This window comes from Martes martes (genome assembly GCF_963455335.1).
Source record: "Martes martes genome assembly, chromosome: 1".
Classification (NCBI taxonomy): Eukaryota; Metazoa; Chordata; class Mammalia; order Carnivora; family Mustelidae; genus Martes; species Martes martes.
In genome coordinates this window covers 48,853,339-48,873,706 of record NC_137888.1, presented here as the reverse complement: position 1 = coordinate 48,873,706, position 20,368 = coordinate 48,853,339, and the positions used below count along the sequence as shown (strand labels likewise).

General features: G+C 37.3%; 1 protein-coding gene across 1 annotated transcript in view; it reads left to right on the top strand.

The window, feature by feature from the left end:
* ZBTB11 (zinc finger and BTB domain containing 11) overlaps positions 1–19,876 on the top strand; it is a 32,215-nt gene extending 12,339 nt beyond the window's left edge. The window contains exons 4-11 of the mRNA XM_080799964.1: positions 6,441–7,282; positions 7,751–7,930; positions 10,608–10,853; positions 12,154–12,298; positions 13,398–13,515; positions 15,634–15,792; positions 15,910–16,085; positions 16,853–19,876. Coding sequence (XP_080656090.1) covers positions 6,441–7,282; positions 7,751–7,930; positions 10,608–10,853; positions 12,154–12,298; positions 13,398–13,515; positions 15,634–15,792; positions 15,910–16,085; positions 16,853–17,370 — 2,384 coding nt within the window. The 3' untranslated portion in view covers positions 17,371–19,876. The remainder of the gene's footprint in view (positions 1–6,440; positions 7,283–7,750; positions 7,931–10,607; positions 10,854–12,153; positions 12,299–13,397; positions 13,516–15,633; positions 15,793–15,909; positions 16,086–16,852) is intronic.
* Positions 19,877–20,368: the final 492 nt, after the last annotated feature.

Genomic DNA, 20,368 nt, shown 5'->3' with positions numbered 1-20,368 from the left:
TAATAAAGTTTTAGAGTTATCCATAACAATCTCAAACACCTTTTGTAGGATTACTCCAAGATACTTTATATGTTTTGAAACTATTGTATTTTTTTCTTAAAATTATATAATTTCAGATTTATTTTGGATGTATATTTTGTATATAGTAATACTGCTAAATTCTCTTAGTCATTCAGTCATTTACCTATAGATTCTTTGGAATTTTCAATATAAAGAAATAAATTATCTGCCAATAGTGTTGGTTTTGTTTCTACCTTTCCAGTTTATGTATTTTGAAAACTTTTTTCTTGCTTTAAAGTGCTGTCCAGGACCTCAAAAAACCAGTTGAATAGAAATGATAGGGGGTTTACTTATCTCATTCCCATTTCTAAAGAAGGTGCTTTTTTACCACGAAGTATATGAGTTGGTAAATGTTTTAAATAGATAACCCTTTACCATTTTAACATTAAGGATATTCCCTCTAAAATGGGTGCTGGTTTGTAATTCTCTGAGAAGGTTCCCAGGTATAATCTACACAGGGAGCCAGAACTTAGGATTGTCTGGGGCAGCTGCAGGATGAGTAGATCTCTGTGCCAGAATCTTAGAAGTTTATATAGAGGCCTTAACAGTGTTCAGTCATGTACTCGGGAGGCCTTAAGTGGGTTCAGTCAGGTACCCAGTCCAGAGGGCCTCAATACCAAGTTTCTGTCTCAAAAATGTATTTTTGGGGCAACTTCTGGGAACAGAGAAGGCAAGTAAACACACATTTCAGAAACAGGGGAGTGGTGGAGTCCTCCACTTGTCTGGGTCCATCCAGCTTGAGGGTCAGCTAGAAGTCAAATCTTTTTGATGACCTCCTCCAGCAGTATTGACTTATCACGTATTTTTTCTGTATTTATTGATACTGCCTGTATTCTTACCCTTCTGTTAATGTAGGAAATTACATGGATTTTCTGTTAAGCCAGTTTTTTTGTACTTGAGATAAATCCAGTATGGTCATATTATCACCCGCTTTTGTATAAATTGCTGTTTGGTTTGCTGATGTTGTCTAGAACATTTGCATGTATATTCACGAGTAATTTTTCTTTTTCACAGTTTCATGTTTTGATATCTGAGTTGCTCTAGTCTTTTTTTTTTTCCCCAAGATTTTAGTTATTTTATTTGAGAGAGAGTGAACAAGAGAGCATAAGAGCAGGGAGGGTCAGAGGGATAAGCAGACTTCCTGCCATGCAGGGAGCCCAGTGTGAGACTCGATCCCAGGACCCTGGGATCATGACTGGAGCTGAGGGCAGATGCCCAACGACTGAGCCACCCAGGCACTCTGAGTTGGTCTAGTCTTATAAAATGTATGCTCCCTCCAATTTTTAGATGCACTGAAATATACTGTGGATTAGAATTATTTTTTCTTGAAAGTTTGGTAGAATGGTCGCTAAAATTGCCTGGGCTTATACTGGAGTTGGAGGGAAGATTTTTAACTACTTATCTAGCATATTTAATGGTTAAAGAGTTATTCAAGCTTGCTTTCTTTCTTTAAGATTTATTTATTTTGAGAGAGAGCGACCACGCGAATAAGTTGGGGGAGGTGGGACAGAGGGAGAGGGAGATGGAGAATCTCAACCAGATGCCCTGCTAAGCTTGGAGCCTAATGCAGGACTCAGTCTCACAACCCTGAGATAATGACCTGACCAAAACCAAAAACTGAACATCAACCTATTGAGCCATCCCCTCATTTGCATTTTTATCATTTTTCTGTAAGTTAATTTTTACAGAGTTGTAAAATAGTCTAGTCAATAGCATTAAATCAGTGGTGCATCTTCAACACTGCTCTTAATACCTGGTAATCTTTTTTGCCTCTTACCAAGTTTTGACTAATTCTTCTTGACACACCATTCGAAGAACAGCTGTTGGGTCACCTGGGTGGCTCAGTCAAGTTAAGCAGTGGCCTCTTGATTTTGGCTCAGGTCATGATCTCAAGGTCATGAGAGCAAGCCCCACGTTGGGCTCCATGCTCAATTCAAAGTTTGCTTGTCCCTCTCTGTCCCCTTTTGCCCCTCACCTGCTTGCGTGTGCTCCTTCTCACTCTAAAATAAGTAAATAAAATCCTTAAAAAAAAACAAAAAATTGTTTAAAAAAATAAGGGAACAGCTTTTATTTTCTTTTACTGATTTCACTAATCTGCCTTTTACTGTATTTGAGTGTTACTGTCTTTATTTTTTAAAGTAAACTGTACACCCAGTGTGGGGCTCACACTTAGAACCATAAGATCAAGAGTCATATGCTCTGCTGACTAAGCCAGACGGGAGCCCCATTACTCTTTTTTTTGACTGTTAAGTATAATGCTTTTCACCCATTAGCTCCCAGCCTTTCTTACTTTCTGTTTTAAGCATCAAGGCTATAAGTTTCCCTTTAATACTGCAGATTTGTTGCTTTTAACCCTCCATGTGGTCTATTTTTATAAACTTCATTTTACTTGAAAAGAATGTGAGTCTTTTCATTTGGAACCAACATTCAATATATTGTGGCTTGTTAATTCTTTACTGATTATTTTGTGTGCTTAATATATCAGTTATTGACAGAGGTGCTTTAGAATATTAATTAATGTGATTCATTTGCCTATTACTGAGTTTCTTCAGTTTCTGTTTTGTGTATCTTGAGGCCATGTTTGTTTGCATATAAGTTGCATGTAAGTTTCGAGTTACTGATTTAGGATAAAATATCCTTTTATTATTAGGTAGTGATCCTCTTTATCTTTGTTGGTGATTTTTACCTCTACAATCTAACGTTGGCTGGTGTTATAAACATTTTTTTATTTTTCTATTTTGACTGCTTTAGTAAATATTTTTTAGATACGTGAAGAGTATTTTCATTACTATTTCCCTAGCATGTCTTCCATCTTTTATTTTCAGCCTTTTTGTATCTTTATGTTTTACATTACTCTTTAAACATCATATTTCTGGATTTTGTTCTTAATCCAGCATTAGGATCTTTGACTTTCAACTGTCCTGCATAAAAATGGTTGAACTTCCTGAACCCAGAAATTGAGATTATCCTTAATCAGTTGAGGAAAAAGTCTCAGCCAGTATGCCTTCAAAACTTGTTTTTTTTTTTTTTAAAGATTTTATTCATTTATTTGACAGAGATCACAAGTAGAGAGGCAGGCAGAGAGAGAGAGGAGGAAGCAAGCTCCCCGCTGAGCAGAGAGCTGAGATCATGTCCTGTGCCGAAGGCTGAGGCTTTAACCCACTGAGCCACCCAGGCGCCCCTCAGAACTTGTTTCTGCCTTATTTTCTCTCTTCTACCTTTTGAAATTCCAGTTAGAGAGACATTTCTCACTTTATATTCTGTGACCTTTAATTTCTCTTCTGTATTTATCTCTTGTGTAGATTATCCTGGAAAATTTTAATTGACTCATTATTTAGCTGTGTTTCATTTGCTGTTAAATTCATTTATTGAGTTTTTATTCCAGTCTCTTCTCCATTCTTTTTTTAAATTTTTATTTTTATTTAAGTAAGTTCTGTGCCCAACATGGGGCTTTGAACTCAAAAACCTGAGATTAAGAGTCATATGCTCTACTGACTGAGCCAGCCAGGCACCCCTCTTTTCCATTTACTTCTTTTTCAGATGTCTCTTTTAGGGCGCTACTTTTTGTGACCTTTTGCTCTTTACTGGTGATATGCCACTCTTAACTTTCTATATTTGATTATAGCAGTACTTAAAATCTTTGCAGATTTGATTCATGCTGTTTGTTTCCACTAGCTCTTGTTCATGGTGCCTTGCTTGTGTTTTTTTTTTTTTTTAATCTGTGCACAATGAATTCATATTCCTTAAAACTTTGTGGGAAATGTTTTGAGTTCTTGGTTGAAGGTGTTTTCCACAGAGAAAACATTGGATTCTTAAAATGCTGAGGGCATTACCAATCTGGGATTGCTTTAAATTCTGAGCCTGAGGATTTTTTGACTATGAAACTGCTATATATTCAACAAAAAATCCCACCAAATTAAGCTTGGTTTGTGGTCATGACTAATCAGGAAGGATTTCTTACTTCCTTCACTCAGTGCTGGGGTACCAAATATATTTAAAATAATACTTTAAATATTTCTCTCTCTCTCACTTTTTTTAAAGCAAGTAGGTCAAATTAGGGTACCTTAGTTGGCCATATTGCTGGATGTGGAAGTCCATCCCTGTCATAATTTTTCTTTCTTTTGGTTCATAACCCTCCCATGAGCTTCCCTGGTATAATCTGAAATTGGCCCCTGTACCAAAGAAACAGGCAGGCCGTTCCAAGCTGGTAGGTGGCAGTTTTAACAAGCAAAGGGCACTTATATATGAGGCTTGTCTTTGGCTGCAGCAAGATGAGTGGATCTCTGAACCTCCCCAAAACCAAACTTAAAAGATTAGAAAGATGCCTTAACTGGGTCCCATCACATTAGTATAGACGTTTTCAGTATCACATCACTGTTTCATGGTTATGTCCTTAGAGCAGCCTCAGGGAGCAGGAAAGGCAAATGGCACCCCCCATTCCAAGGATGGGGAGGGGGTGAGGAGCCTTTGCCTTAGAGTCCAGGTCACAGGTCAGCTGGAGATCACATCTTTTTGATGATGTTCTCTAACACTATCTATAACCAACTGTTTTGTCCATTTTTTTCTTTTTTTAGTTTTTAATTTTGGTAAACACATTATAAAGTTTATCCTCTTAATGACTTTCAAGTATTAACTCTGTTCACTTTGTTGTGTAATGGATCTCTGGAACTTTCCTTTTTTTTTTTTCCAAAGTTGTCCATTTTGATTAAAATGTTTTATGGAATCTATATATGTATATGTGAAAAGGCTGGGGTAAAAATATACTGAAATTATCTGCCATTTCTCTCTTGGCAGAATTATGAATGATTTTTTAAAACTTTTGTGGGTTTTTATGTTGTACAGTCAACATGACTGTGCCTTTGAAAAAATTGTTTTAGATATTTAAAGTGTTCCTTGGAACAGTGTTAATTCTTTTGTGGGAAATTTTTTCTTATGTCTTCAAACTGAAAGAAATTAAAAAGGTGCTAAGTAGAAGTCCAAAATATGTTATTCTGTTTGTGGTTTTTGTTTGTTTTTTGAAAGAAACACTTACCTCAAGCTTATTTAACTTGGTCTTATAATTTGTAGCAAAAGTAACATGGCTTCAGCCTATTTAATTACCAACTTACCTAGGATGACTGAATTAGCCGTAATGATGATGTCCATGTGTAGTGCCTTCAGTTTGCAATGGGTCTATTAATATACCTCATAGTTTAAGGCTTCCCTTCTTTGTCCATCATTTATGGACTACATTTTATGTACCTTGAGTCAAAACTGAAAAATAGAGCAAATGTGAGTTTTTAAAAGGTTGCTTTCCCTCTTTATTTTGGTAAAAGATCTGTAAGATAAACTATGATACCGGAAAATCAAGGCATAGGACAGTGTATGTAATATGCTACCAAATGTAAGAAGGGGGAATAAGATTATATGCTTAACTGTATAAAGAAGCTATGAAAGCTGTACAGATTCTTAATCATACTGATTGTGGAGATGGAGTTGGACTTATCACTCTTTTATCTTTCAATTTTTAAATCATGAATATTAATGGCTTTTGAGAGTGAAGTATTGAGAACTTAGAAATAAACTGCTTTTATTTTCTCACATAAAATAAGAATGTCATAACTCCTGTGTGTGGTAATTATTTCCTTCCTTAGACCAGGAATAGGCAAACTGTAGCCCAAAGGGGAAAGATTCCCTTCCCTCCCTTTTTGTAAATAAAGTTATATTGGAATACAGCCATGCTCATTTGTGTGTGTAATATCTTTGGCCGCTCTTTTCAGCTACAGTGGCAGAGTTGAGTAGTTAAAACAGACACCTTATGGCCTGCAGTAATTATTAATCTGATTCTTTACAGGAAAATTGTGCAGACCCCTATGTTAGATCTTGTTCTTAAATTTTCAGTAGTACAGCCCTTTGTTCACGATCATATTTTTATATGGACTTCTATTATTAAAATATACAGTTATACTTACAGAAGTGAGGTTAGGGGACAGGTTGGTTGAACCCTGCCTACTCACCTGCCTCCCTCTCTTTTTTTACCCTCCATTCTCCAGCAGCTGTTTCTTGAGGGGAATTTGAGGAACCCCCGGGGTTCTAAGGAGTACAGTTTGAAAATGACTGCCTTACAACAACTCTTTGAGGTAGTAAGTCTGATATTATTTTCTATTTTAGGTATTGAGAGACTCGGCTCATAGAAGTGAGTTAGTCAAGGCTTATTAAACAACCAGAACACAAAACAAGTCCAGAGTGTTTAATTGCAGAATAAATGGTCATATTTGCCTTTTTGCCTTTGTATTTTATTTTATATTGTCATAATCATGCATTAATTATTTTTCTAAAGTGTTTTAGTAGTTATTCAACTTTTTTGTACCCCCCCTCCTTTTTTTTTTTGTTCCATGTAGGTTTTTGTAAGGCAAGCTTCCTTCCTTTATTGGAATTTGCCTATACTTCTGTGCTAAGTTTTGACTTCTGTAGCATGGCTGATGTAGCCATCTTGGCACGCCATCTTTTCATGTCAGAAGTTTTAGAAATCTGTGAAAGTGTACATAAACTAATGGAAGAGAAGCAACTAACAGTGTATAAGAAGGGTGAGGTCCAAACGGTTGCATCTACCCAGGACTTACCAGAACAGAATGGAAATACTGCACCTCCTGTGGCTAGCAGCGAGGGAACCACAACATTATCTACTGAACTTGGGGATTGTGAAATTGTACTGCTGGTGAATGGAGAATTGCCTGAAACTGAGCAGAATGGAGAGCCAGGACAACACCCTGAACGCCAGGTTTCTTCAGAGGCTCAAGCCACTCTGTCACCGGCAGGCTGTGTAACTGGTTCCCATCCTGAAATGGAGTCTGTGGATTTAGCAACAAAAATTGATGACACAGAACGAGAAACTTTAAACAGCAGAGAAGATAGCACACTTTCTAATATTCACCCCAAACTTTCAAAAGAGAATGTAATCAGTAGCTCTCCAGAAAACAATGGTATGGGAAATGACACGTCAACTGAAGATATCTGTGCTGAAGACATTCCAGAACCAATGCAGAACCTTGGCCAGTCTTTAAAAGAGCAGGAAAATCTAATCACACTGACAACAAAGACAGACCTGGGCCCTGATGATGAAACTTACAGAAGCAGGCTTCGGCAGCGTTCTGTTAATGAAGGGGGGTATATCCGACTACACAAAGGAATGGAGAAAAAGCTGCAAAAACGGAAGGCCATTCCGAAGTCAGCGGTTCAGCAGGTATAATGAAGAGGTGACCTTTGTGGTTTTAGCTTTAAGTCAAAAGCATTCTGTTCATAAACCTAATACCTGTCATGAGAATTATTTTGGAAGGAAGGGCAGTAGGTGTAGGAAAGCAATAGCAATATTAATACCAAATAAATACCAATATTAATAAGATAATATTGATTTGAAATATTATAACATGATTCATGGCTTTAAAAATTAAAATGAGTTGGGATGCCTGGGTGGTTCAGTTGGTTAAGCATCTGCCTTCGGCTCAGGTCATGCCGCTGGCGTCCTGGGATTGAGTCTTGCGGCAGGCTTCCTGCTCAGCAGGGACTCTGCTTCTCCCTCTGCCTCTCCCCACTCCCCTGCTCATGCTGTGTCTCTTGATTACATGTGTGTGTGTGCGCGCGCTCTCTCAAGTAAATAAAATCTTTTTTAAAAATGAGTATATTTACTTAGATTGTGTTTTGTCTTAATTAGGTAGCCCAGAAATTAGTTCAAAGAGGGAAAAAGATGAAACAGCCAAAAAGGGATACTAAAGAGAATACTGAAGAAGCAGCATCCCATAAATGTGGGGAATGTGGAATGGTTTTTCAGAGACGATATGCCCTTATAATGCACACACTGAAACATGAAAGAGCTAGAGATTACAAATGTCCGGTAAGTAACTGGAAAGCTAATTGAAGATGGCTCTAACTTCATGATAAACAGAATGCAGTTCACTGATTCATTGTTACTCTACTACTTGTATTCTCTCAGTAAACACTGAGAGACACTCAGAACACTGTCTCCTTTATATTGCTATGTAAGAGTCATTTTCTGATTTGTATGTCATTTCTTTGACCCCCCCCCACCGTGAAAAAAAAAAAAAAACACAAAAAACAGTGATGTATCTTTACTTCTTCCTGATACTACCCTAGTAAGACAAGACTGAGATTATCATTTAAAAAATTAAAAGCTCAGGGGCACCTGGCAGTCTCAGTCAGTAGAGCATGTGACTCTTGATCTCAGAGGGTCATGGGTTCGAGCCCCACATTAAGGGTAGAGATTGCTTAAAAAATAAATAACCTTTAAAAATTTAAAAATATAAGCTCATAGAAGGGTAAAGAGAACAGAATAGGAAACCTTAACAACTACATTCTGGTCCCTGATAAATAGAGGGAATAACCGATATAGCAGATTTGAAAGGTCTCATTCCCAGGCTTTCAGTGGGGAAAGCTAAGAATCTGTCCAAATTGTATTACAGAAGTACCAAATGCCTCAGGAATTAGTGTTACTAGCTACTTTGAAAGTAGAAGTGAGTCTGGTTGTTAGAAAGTTTTTAAGAAGCAGTTAAATCACCATTGCTCCCTCAGCCAAAGATTGGTCTTCTACTTTCTGAAAGAGAGAAAACCATGACTGCTCTGAGGGTGGACTATACCCAAAACAAGGGAGAAGAAAACCTTACTTACTGAATGTTGAAATTTTTCAAGTTCTCTTAACCTACTCAAGTCCCAGAATATTAGCAGCCAGATTCTTAACCCAAAAACAGGTTTCTCAGAGATGAGAAATCTGAAGCCCAGTAACAAAGGACCTGGAGGGTAGTGCTGAGTAAAGCCTGTGGTTGACAGCTTCCCCCGCACCCACCCGACTTACACAGAAATTCCAGTCAGTTTTTTAACATTTTGAAGTGTGATTAGATGTCAGGCATCATCAGACTTATAATAAATATTTCAAGAAAGGGGTGCCTGGGTGGCTCAATGGGTTAAGCCTCTGCCTTCAGCTCAGGTCATGATCCCAGAGTCCTGGGATCGAGCCCTGCATCAGACTCTCTGCTCAGCAGGGAGCCTGCTTCCTCCTCTCTTTCTGCCTGCTTCTCTGCCTACTTGTGATCTCTGTCTGTCAAATAAATAAACAAAATCTTAAAAAAAAAAAAAAGATACTTAAAAATATCTCAAGAAAAAAGAGCAACTTTGGGCGATCCACAAATATAAAAGTCTCAGAAAAATTGGAAAATAGACTAAATGTCTCAGAAAATGATGCAAAAAACAAGCTAGAAAATGAGAGTAAAGAAATTTAGACAATTGGTGTAGGATGTCTAATATCCAAATAATAACAAACAGAAGATGGGGAGAAGGAAGTCATTGGTGCATTAAGGAAAAATATCAGAACTTAAGTTTCCTTAAGGAAAGGAATGTTGAATTCCCACAACCATGGATGAAAGTAAATGTATGTCAAGATAAATTACAAAATCTTCAAATCAAGAGATTAAAAAAATCTTATAAATAATGATACAGAAAAAGACTCATAGAAAGGATAAAGGTCATAATGACTTCAGGCTTTTCAGCAGCAACAATAGAAACTGCAAGACAAAGAAAGGCATAATGTCTTTAAAATTCTAAAGGAAAGTGATTTCCACCTTAAAATCAATAGCCGGATTATCAGTTATTTGTGATGGTAGAATAAGAACATTTTTAGACATGCAAGGTATCAAAAGTTTCACCTCCCAAACTCCTTTTCTCAGGAAGCTTATTGGCAGAGGTGTTCCATTAAAATGAGCAAGACCTGGGAAACCGGGAAACAGGGTCCAGTTCTACAGAGTCTAAGCATAGGAAACAACCAGTCCAGGTGGGATCAGGACAAAATGCCTTGACAGAGATCTCTTTCTTAGGGTGATATCTTTCAGTCTGCTCTTAGTAGATTAACTGAGGGAAGGGTTTGATGATGAATTAGCAGAAAATATAAAGAGAAATAAACAAAACAGAAAAAGAAAGGAAAGAGAATCATAGTGTACTATATGACCTAGCTGTAATAATAACTACATCATTGAAAAAATGTGAACATGAAAACTGGTCCAAAAAAAGTAAGATAACAAGAAGCATCTGCATAGGTGTAGAGAGTGAAGGGGTGAAGGGAGAGAGTCCTCATCCATTATTCATGTTACCAAAATAAGCATCATAAGAGAGTAAAAAAAAAAAAAAGTGGCAGAAAAGTAGTAGACCAAAAGAAGAATTTTAAGGGTCATTACAGTTTTATCTGTAACCCCTAGTTTCCTCATATGAGTACTAAGTACTCTCTCTCTCTGTGTCCTACCATTCCTTCTAGACAGACCTGGTCTCCTCATTGATGCCTTTCTTTATTGCATCCTTGACTCCCTCTGTGGTTAGATTATAAACCTCTCCAGAGTAGGGGCTAGGTCTTGACCCCTTTCATCTTTGTATCTGATACTTAGTATATCGTTTTTTATATAGGGTATGTGTTTATTGATTTGTATAATTGTAACAAAATGGACATTGAAATAGTCAAGTTTAACATTTGTTACAGAATTACATTTAGATGGAATTTACTTTTTTTGTAGTTGTGCAAAAAACAGTTTCAGTACAGTGCTTCCTTGCGAGCACATCTTATTCGACATACCAGAAAAGATGCACCCACTTCATCCTCTTCCAATTCTACATCTAATGAGACATCGGGAACATCATCTGAGAAGGGGAGAACCAAACGAGAATTTATATGTTCCATATGTGGAAGGACATTACCTAAATTATATTCTCTTCGAATACACATGTTAAAGCATACAGGTGTAAAGCCACATGCGTGCCAGGTAAGGCCATGAAGTTTAATTTATTATATAAAGAAGATTTGCACTTAACTGATGATGATACTGACTTATTCTGGAGTCACCCTCATTCCTGCAAAATGTCACAGAGAATTCTAGGACTTTTTCAGTTGCCTGGATTAAGGGTGTTTCCCAATTGTGTTCTTTCATTTGCTATTTAATTTGTTGTAATTTGAAATTAATCTACTAGGATATTCATGCAACTTACTAGGATTCAGAGGATGTACTGGGTGAGAATAACCAATTCATCATTCCATTCATCCCTTTAACCTTCAACAGGACCAGTCTGGACTGGAAAGGAACCCATGATTTAAACAAATCTCCTTAGCAAAAATCTTGCCTAAGCTGTGTGCTTTTTAGAGCTAAGGACTGAGACTATTAAATGCCAAAATAAAACTTCTAAGTAAAGAATCCTGTGATTAGCCAGTTTAGGACTATTTGGAACAGTGAAAATTTTCTAGTAGGCCCTATAGCCTTGTATATAAGCATGACCCATTTTTTCCCCGGTGAAATTTTTAATGATTCTCTCGCTCTCTTTTTTTTAGCTTTTTATTATAAGAAAATAGAATAGACCTTCATGTACCCTTTATCCAGCTTTAGTAGTTATCAACACATAGTCAGCTGTGTTTTATGTATACTGTCACTCACTGTCCTACTCCCCCGCCCCCTCATTTCTTTAGAAACCATGTCCTAAGCATCATGTTATTCATAGACTTGAAAGTAAGTATTAACTGGGCCTCTGGTCTTTTCATGTAGAACTACTCAAAATGTGTGGTCCATGGAAGATCAGTACAGAAATTGAGAGTAGACATCTAGAAATTGTCATAGCAATTGACATTATTGTGACATTTTTATCATATTTAATAAAAAATGGATTGAAAGGGAAAAAAAAACCTCGTTCTTCATCACAGAGTTTGAGAAGCACTGTTCTATTTGGTGTAGCAAGAAATTAGTATATTTTCTTGATTAAGTTCTCATGTCTCTTTTAATAGGTAAGGTATACTGTTTACTAGTCACACAAGGATAGTGTGAGGGTCTTTTGTACTGCTTTGAGCTCCTCCAGGGATCACCTGGATGTAAGAAAAGTAGCAATATTTGTTAAGTACTGAGTCAGAAGATGATCAGTCTGCTAATATCCTTGACATTTGTTTCAACTTTCAGTTTGTCATTTTGTTCATAAGTTTTTTTCTTTAAAATGGCATACACTTTCTCTGTCCTCATTCTTCAGAAACAGCCCTGACTTCTCTTTTCTGTTTTACCGGTTTAAACACCTGTGCTGTCTCAGGTCTGTGGAAAGACTTTCATCTATAAGCATGGTCTAAAATTACACCAGAGTCTCCATCAATCACAAAAGCAGTTTCAGTGTGAACTGTGTGTTAAGTCATTTGTTACCAAACGGAGTCTTCAAGAACATATGAGTATTCACACAGGTAATGAGAAATTTGTATTGACAAATAATTGACAGTTACACATTATATACTCTTAAGTTACTATTACATTGATTATGCCGTAATTATTTTAGAAATTATATCAATATACTAATGGCTCTATGTATGCAGTTTTTTATTAATGAAAGTAAGGCTAAAGGTTTTCTTAAATCTAGTTTTAGAGCTGTCTTACTGGTATAAAAATATTCATTATTTTCCTCATAGAAAAAAGTATACTGAGTATTAAATTATGCATAATTTAGGGGCGCCTGGGTGGCTTAGTGGGTTAGGCCTCTGCCTTCAGCTCAGGTCATGATCTCGGGGTCCTAGGATCAGAGCCCCGCATACGGCTCTCTGCTCAGCGGGGAGCCTGCTTCCCCCCAACCCCAGTCTGCCTCTCTGCCTATTTGTGATCTCTCTCTCTTTCTGTCAAGTAAATAAATAAAATCTTTTTAAAAATTTATGCATAATTTAGATCCAGGCACTTAAAGAAATGGTCATGCTTTTAAAAAGTTGATGGGGCACCTGGGTAGCTCAAGCATCTGCCTTTGGCTCTGGTCGTGATCCTCAGGGTCCTGGGATCAAGTCGTGCATCGGGCTCCCTGCTCAGTGGGGAGTCTGCTTCTCCCTCTGCCCCTCTCTCTCTCTCTCTCTCTCTCTCTGTAATTCTCTCTCAAATAAATAAACTTTTTTAAGAAGTAAAGTAATAGGCAGATGCGACTGTTAACATGGTGTAAGTCTTATAATTTTATTAGAATTTTTAGTTCATACATAATTATTTTCCAGTGCTTAAAGGTAGTTACGTGGAAATGGCTATTGAAGGGTTTAGCAGCTCTATAACTTGCGTTCAATTCTATATTACTACAGTCCAGATGATAATGCAAGCTCATGACGTTCTTTGTGTAGTAGTAACCTTGCTAGTACTGTAGTTGAGAGGAAATAGAGATTTTGACCTTGTTTATTGTTCTTCTGAGTAGATGACTGCCAAATGTAATAGCTTTTGTGTCCCCTTGATAAAATAACTTCCAAAGTAGGATGTAAATTGTTCTGTTGGAAGAGCACTTGATTGTTTGATTTAGGTTGTGTTTTTTATTTTTTATAGGTGAGTCCAAGTACCTCTGCTCAGTTTGTGGAAAGTCTTTTCACAGGGGCTCTGGACTCAGCAAGCACCTAAAGAAACACCAGCCAAAGCCTGAAGTTCGAGGTTATCATTGTACTCAGTAAGTATTTAATAGGTAAACTGATCAATTTCCTTGTGTTCTTAGTAGATTCATTTGAAAGTTCTCAAAAAAAATTTTTTTTTGAGGTCACTCTAGTTGATAACACTATTATATAATTGAGATTTGCTAAAGGAGTAGAACTTACACACACACACACACACACCTGATGTGATAAATACGTGAATTAAATAGGAGGAATCCTTTCACAATGGATACATAAACCATTATGATACACATTTTAAATGTCTTATAATTTTGTCAGTCATACCTCTCAGATTCTCTTTTCTCCCTCTTTTTATTTTCCAAAGTCTCCTGATATCTCTTTTATAATCGAGATAAAACTCACTTAACATAAAATTCATCATTTTAAAGTGTACAATTCACTGACTTTTAGTACATTTAGTACATTGTGCAGTTAGACATCACCACTTTACTCCAGAATGCCTTCACATTCAGCCAGGCTGTTACGACTCTGTCTTGGCCTTCTCTTCCTGTTTGTGCAGAGTCCGCCAGAGATGAGAGCCTAGGGCCTTCTCAGGTTTTCTCTAAATATGTGTTGCCCTGGGCAAGTATGTGGATTTCTCAATTCCTGGGAGTATGGAAGAGTTTTTCAAAGCCCCTAATGCACCACCATTTTATTCCCCAGCCTTTTCTCCCAAGCCCTTGGTTTGTATAGTGTTTGAACCAACCAAACTTGCCCTATGCGGCAGAGGCAAATACATTTGCCCTTAAATGTTTTCAGCAGACTTCTCCTTCCCTACAAAGCCCTCTTACCAACATCTAACAATTTTTTTTACTATTATATGTTTGCCTGGTTGCTTTACAGTTTTAATCAGTTTCCAGAGTTCAGTAAAATTGATTCTCATAGTTTCGGCCAGTTTTATCTACTGCTTTTGTGGAATAGTGGGCTTGTGGGGCTGCTGATTCTGGATATTTGCTGATGTCACTTTGATCAGTCTTATTATAAAACAAAGATTTTATTATCAGTAGATTTTTAGTTGCAAATGAATGAAAACCCAATGTAAACTGGCTTGAAAGAAAGGTAAAGTCTAGGAATCCAAATGGTTTAAGGTAAACGAGATTCATGCTCATCAGCACTTGATGTCTCCAAGGCTTTCTGGACAAGGCAGTCGCAATGGTTTCAGCCTCACATCCTCTCAACTTCTAAATCACCAAGCCGCTTTTCTGGTAATTCCTATATATAGGTGCTGAGATCCACACCCATCAGATCTGGTTAAGTCATTTGATTATCCCTAATCGGTAATTACGGCCAAGGGAATGCCGTGCTCTGATTGACTTAGGCCTGAGGCAGTTGCTTCATCCCATCTGTGGTCAACACTGTGGCCTACTCCTAACACAAGAACAGAGAAAGGGAGAGGGTAAAAGTGGGGATTTTAGGTGGAGAAAGAAAATCAGTGTCTTATAACCTTTGAGAGCTTTGCGTGGTTCTTCTGAAATGTTTCTAGTGTTAGAAATAAACCAGCAAAGGGAAAAAAGAGAGAGAGGGAGACAAACCAGGAAACAAACTCTGAACTGTAGAGAACAAACTAATGGTTACCGGAGGGGAGGTGGGTGGGGGAATGGATCAAACAGGTGATGGAGATGAAGGAGTGCACTTCTGTAGAGCACGGGTGTTGTATGGAAGTGTTGAATCACTATGTTGTACACCTGAAACTAATATTACACTCTATGTTAACTAACTAGAATTTAAATAAAAATTTTTAAAGACTTTATTTATTTATTTGACAGGCAGATCACAAGTAGGCAGAGAGGAGGGGAAGCAGGTTCCCTGCCGAGCAGAGAGCCCGATGCGGGACTCGATCCCAGGACCGTGGGATCATGACCTGAGCCGAAGGCAGAGGCTTTAACCCACTGAGCCACCCAGGCGCCCCTTAAATAAAAATTTTTTAAAAATTAAAATGTTTCCAGTACTCCAGAGCTAAAAAAACTTAAAGCCCTGAAGCCTTATTGCAAGATTGGAATAGTAACAAATTTTTCTGTTTTAAATTCGCATCATTTTGTAGAGTTCTAGAAACCCATGAGTGTATACTGAGTCTTGGAAATTTGTTTTAAAAAGAAGAATAAAGTGATCTGATTGGTTGAACTTTATTATTACAGATGTGAAAAAAGTTTCTTTGAAGCTAGAGATCTTCGTCAGCACATGAACAAGCATCTTGGTGTGAAGCCATTCCAGTGCCAGTTTTGTGATAAGTGCTATAGTTGGAAGAAAGATTGGTATTCTCATGTGAAGTCTCATTCTGTCACTGAGCCTTACAGGTAGATAAATTTGAGCAGGATCTGAACTTACTTGAGATGGTATATGTACTTGGATTAATTCTTTTGGATGCTTGTGCTTTGGGAAAAAAATTCAGTTTTTTTTTACCCCAATTATAGGTGTAATATATGTGGCAAAGAATTTTATGAGAAAGCATTATTCAGAAGGCATGTAAAGAAAGCTACGCATGGGAAAAAAGGAAGAGCAAAGCAGAACCTAGAACGGGTGTGTGAACAATGTGGAAGAAAATTCACTCAGTTAAGAGAGTATAGGAGACACATGAACAACCATGAAGGTAACTGTACTTATATTATGTATATATGTAAGTAGAATGAAAAGCACATCTAATAGTGAGTCTCTATACCAACCTTCTTGCCTGTTACCTCATCTTCCTTTGATAAGAGTTGAATCCCATATTGTGTGATACTTATTCAAGTGATTGAGGTGATCCTAAACCTGGGTGCCTAGTTATTGTGTACATAGGTAGGTTCCTTCTTTAGTGAGCTTAATATTCTAGTCAACATTTTTTTTTTTAAGATTTTATTTATTTACTTGACAGAGATCACAAGTAGGAAGAGAGGCAGGCAGAGAGAGAGGAGGAAGCAGGCTGCCTGTTGAGCAGAGAGCCCGATGCGAGACTTGATCCCAGGACCCTGGGATCATGACCTGAGCCGAAGGGAGAGGCTTTAACCCACTGAGCCACCCAGGTGCCCCTAGATCAACATTTTTATGCTGAACTGGACTATTGGAAGCTTCTGTTACCTTATCCTAATATTATAGGATCGCAGGGAAGGTTAAATGAGTCTATGCATGGAAACTCAAAGTTGTCTCTCAGTAACTTCTATCTCTGGGAACACCTATGGAGAGATTATATTGCAGAATCTTGTTCATTCTAAGGTACACCATTAGGTCCTGAGTAAAGATTGCCGTAATCCAGATAGAAAAGGGCTATTGGACTTAGCATTATTTATCAGGGAACTTAAATATGTTTTGTTACTTGTACCTTACACACACACACACACACACACACTTCTCTCTGTCTCCCTCACTCTTTTTTAATAGGAGTCAAGCCATTTGAATGCTTAACATGTGGAGTAGCCTGGGCTGATGCCCGATCTCTAAAACGCCACGTCAGAACACATACTGGTGAACGACCCTATGTCTGCCCCGTATGTAGTGAAGCCTACATAGATGCTCGAACACTCCGTAAACATATGACTAAATTCCACAGAGATTATGTGCCTTGCAAAATTATGCTGGAAAAAGATACCCTTCAGTTTCATAACCAAGGAACTCAAGTGGAGCATGCTGTTAGTATCTTAACAGCAGACATGCAGGAACCAGAAAGCAGTGGTCCTCAAGAACTGGAGACAGTGGTGGTGACGGGAGAGACCATGGAAGCACTGGAAGCTGTTGCGGCGACGGAAGAGTGTCCGTCAGTATCTACGCTCTCTGACCAAAGTATTATGCAAGTGGTTAATTATGTGTTGGCGCAACAGCAAGGACAGAAGCTCTCAGAAGTGGCAGAAGCTATTCAAACTGTTGAAGTAGAGGTGGCACACATTTCGGAAGCAGAGTGACTGTAGTGGTGGAGATCAAAGAAGTGACATCCCATGTGTACTGAACTCACAGAACATCTATTCACACTGCGGTGTGTGACTGTCTGCCCAGAGTTTGTAGGTCAAGGCTCTGGGCTGTTTGGTGATGTTTGAATTTCTGAACGGTTTGTCTGGCAAATGGGTTCTATTGAAAAGTCCATTTACTGTAAAGAAATTGAAAGCAAATCTACTTGATGGCATTGGTTTATCATGGTGTACTTTTTATGAATTAATGTTTATAAAGGACTGGACTAAATTAAAAACTGTATAGTTTCACTTGCATTTTGACATTATTATATACTTTGAGTTTAAAAGGCTGCACTAGTCAGATCTTCTTCTCTTTTATTCTCAAAATAGAGAGGTTCTGTGATTTCATTTGCCCTGTTTATAGGTTTAAAAAAATTCTAATATAAAGCATTTTAGTAGGATGCACAAGTGTATTACATTTTTTAAAATGCTTCAGATCTGTGATTCTTGACTTACTATTTATTTTAACCCCTTATAAGTCAGGGATTTATTCTATTTTAAAGCACTTAATGAGTTACATGTTGTAATCAAGTTTGCACAGTATACTTAACCTAGATGGGGAACCCTTAAGTAAATAGCTGATTTTTTAAAATGCCATTAAAATGCATGAAATGCCTATTAAAGCCTTACTATATAATATCTCTTAAAGGCAAGTAAATTGACCATGAGCAAAGAACACTGTTATTAAACACTGTTGATGGGAAATTTCTCCTTGATAACATGGGACAATGAATGAAAAAAAAAATCTCATTCTTTTGCTGAAGAATGAACAAATTAAAACTAGATTTGGTATGTTTGCAGCTTTTGTATCATGTTTAATTGTTCAATTTTGTTGAAAAACTGCAATTTAGAAATAGGATAGCAATACGGACCTCTACAGTGGTCCTGTGTGGATACTGTATAATTGTCAAGTGACTTCAGAATATTGAAAAGTCTTCAAGTCAGCCCTCATTTTAGTATACTATATAAAGAAGTTAATTGATTATGGTCCACCAAATTGTTGAAAGTAAATTATTTTTAAAAGTTATGTGAGAATTATTAATTTGTGTGTTTGATTTTTAAATTCCCACTTCTAGAAGCTATCCAGTTTTCTGACCTTCAAAATAACCTTGGGGAGATGCCACATTTCTCTCCTGTAGGAAACTACCACTCAAACTATAATTATTAAAATTAAACTTTTTAAGTATTAGAAGCTAATATAAGGTATAAAATGAAGATATAAGCAAAATCATATGTAAATCATTCCTAAAGCACAAGAAAAGAATGTGCCTTGATGTACATATATTATTAAGAGACTTACTCCAGTTTACTTTTAAAAATGGCTGAAAAGGTAAAGACTAAATGTGATGCCATGCATGCATTATACCTGCATATGTAATATTTGCATTTGCAAATTTCCCATTGTTCCTATAGCTGTGTGGCTGACTTTCAATTTTAAGTGAATTGACATACAGTCTATAACTTTATAATGGCTGCTTGTTTATCATACCTTTCAGTTAGTGAAAATGTATTTCAACCTAACTAAAATTTGGAATTGTGTCTTTTATGTTCCATCTTCACCGTTGTTACTAGATTTAGTTCATTGTATAAGACCATTAATGTATGTCCAAAACTGTAAATAAAAGATGTTGAATCTTGTTTAAAAGCATAAGCTTTGGAGTTGACCTTGTCACTTTTCTCTTCATAACTCAGTTGCTGTCATAAATCAGTTATGTTACTAAAGTTAATCCATTTTTAAAGGCAAGGGGAATTGAATACATTAAAAAATAACCATTGGGTGAACACATAATATTAAAACTTCTTACTCATAAACAAAATTTTCCCACAAAATTGGAAGTAGTGTGATTTACTGAATGTGTAACAGGGTTACTGGTAGGCTCAGTTGGTATAGCATGTGACTCTTGGTCTTGAGTTCAAGCCCCATGTTGGGCATGACTTTTTACAAAATGTGTAGAATTACATAAGTCCGTGTAGAAACAAGTGTTAAGGTTGCAAAAATACAGTTTTATATTGCCATAGGGGAAACTTCTGTATTTAATTTACAATTCTTTCTTGGAAACATGCATTGCTTTGTTGTCAGGTGACTCTCCCCTAATTGTGTGGGGACCCCTGGTTAAATGTACTTACTACTCCTGCTGCCAAGCGGTTTGAGTCATAGCTGTTAGTCACTGAAATGTATGAATTGATAGCAATGAATTAATTCTCTGACATGGGTTTTAATCTGTTTTACTAACAGTGGCTATATACAGAATTTCACAAGGTTGCCTAAACTGCTGGACTTAAAGCTAATCCAAACGTTCAGTATTTTGTCTTTTTTGATGCATTGATGCAAACTCTCTGTGCATGCATGATATTTCCTGCTCATGATTCTTCTTGTCAAACCTGTAATCTCATGGAAATTCCTAAACAGTTTTACATCTGATGTTTGGAACATACATAATAAAAGCCTTTGCTTCCTCTTGATCCTATATATTGATCAATTAGAGTTTGTAGAAGCTTGTGGAGCAAAGATGCATAAGTAACATTTTTTTAAAAGATTTACTTATTTTTTTGACAGAGCACAAGCAGGCAGAACAGCAGGGAGAGGGAGAGGCAGAAGCAGACTCCCCGCCAAGCAGGGAGCCCGACGCAAGACTCGATCGCAGGCCCCTGGCATCATGACCTGAGCTGAAGGCAGATGCTTAACAACTGAGCCACCCAGGCACCCCTAACTAACTTATTTAATCAGTTTAAATATACCATGCTTATAATGTATTACTTGATGTTTTGAAGTTTAAATACGACGGCTTTCTCAATTTTTCCTCAAGAGTCTTAGGATTTGGGGGTATGAACTTACCTCCAATAGGGCCTCATCTTTGGGAAGCCTGTGCCACCCTCATAGGTTGAAGGATGTGTCCTTCCAGATCATTTTTGTATTTGCTTCTGCTAGGTTGCTCCAAGAGCGTTCATGGCT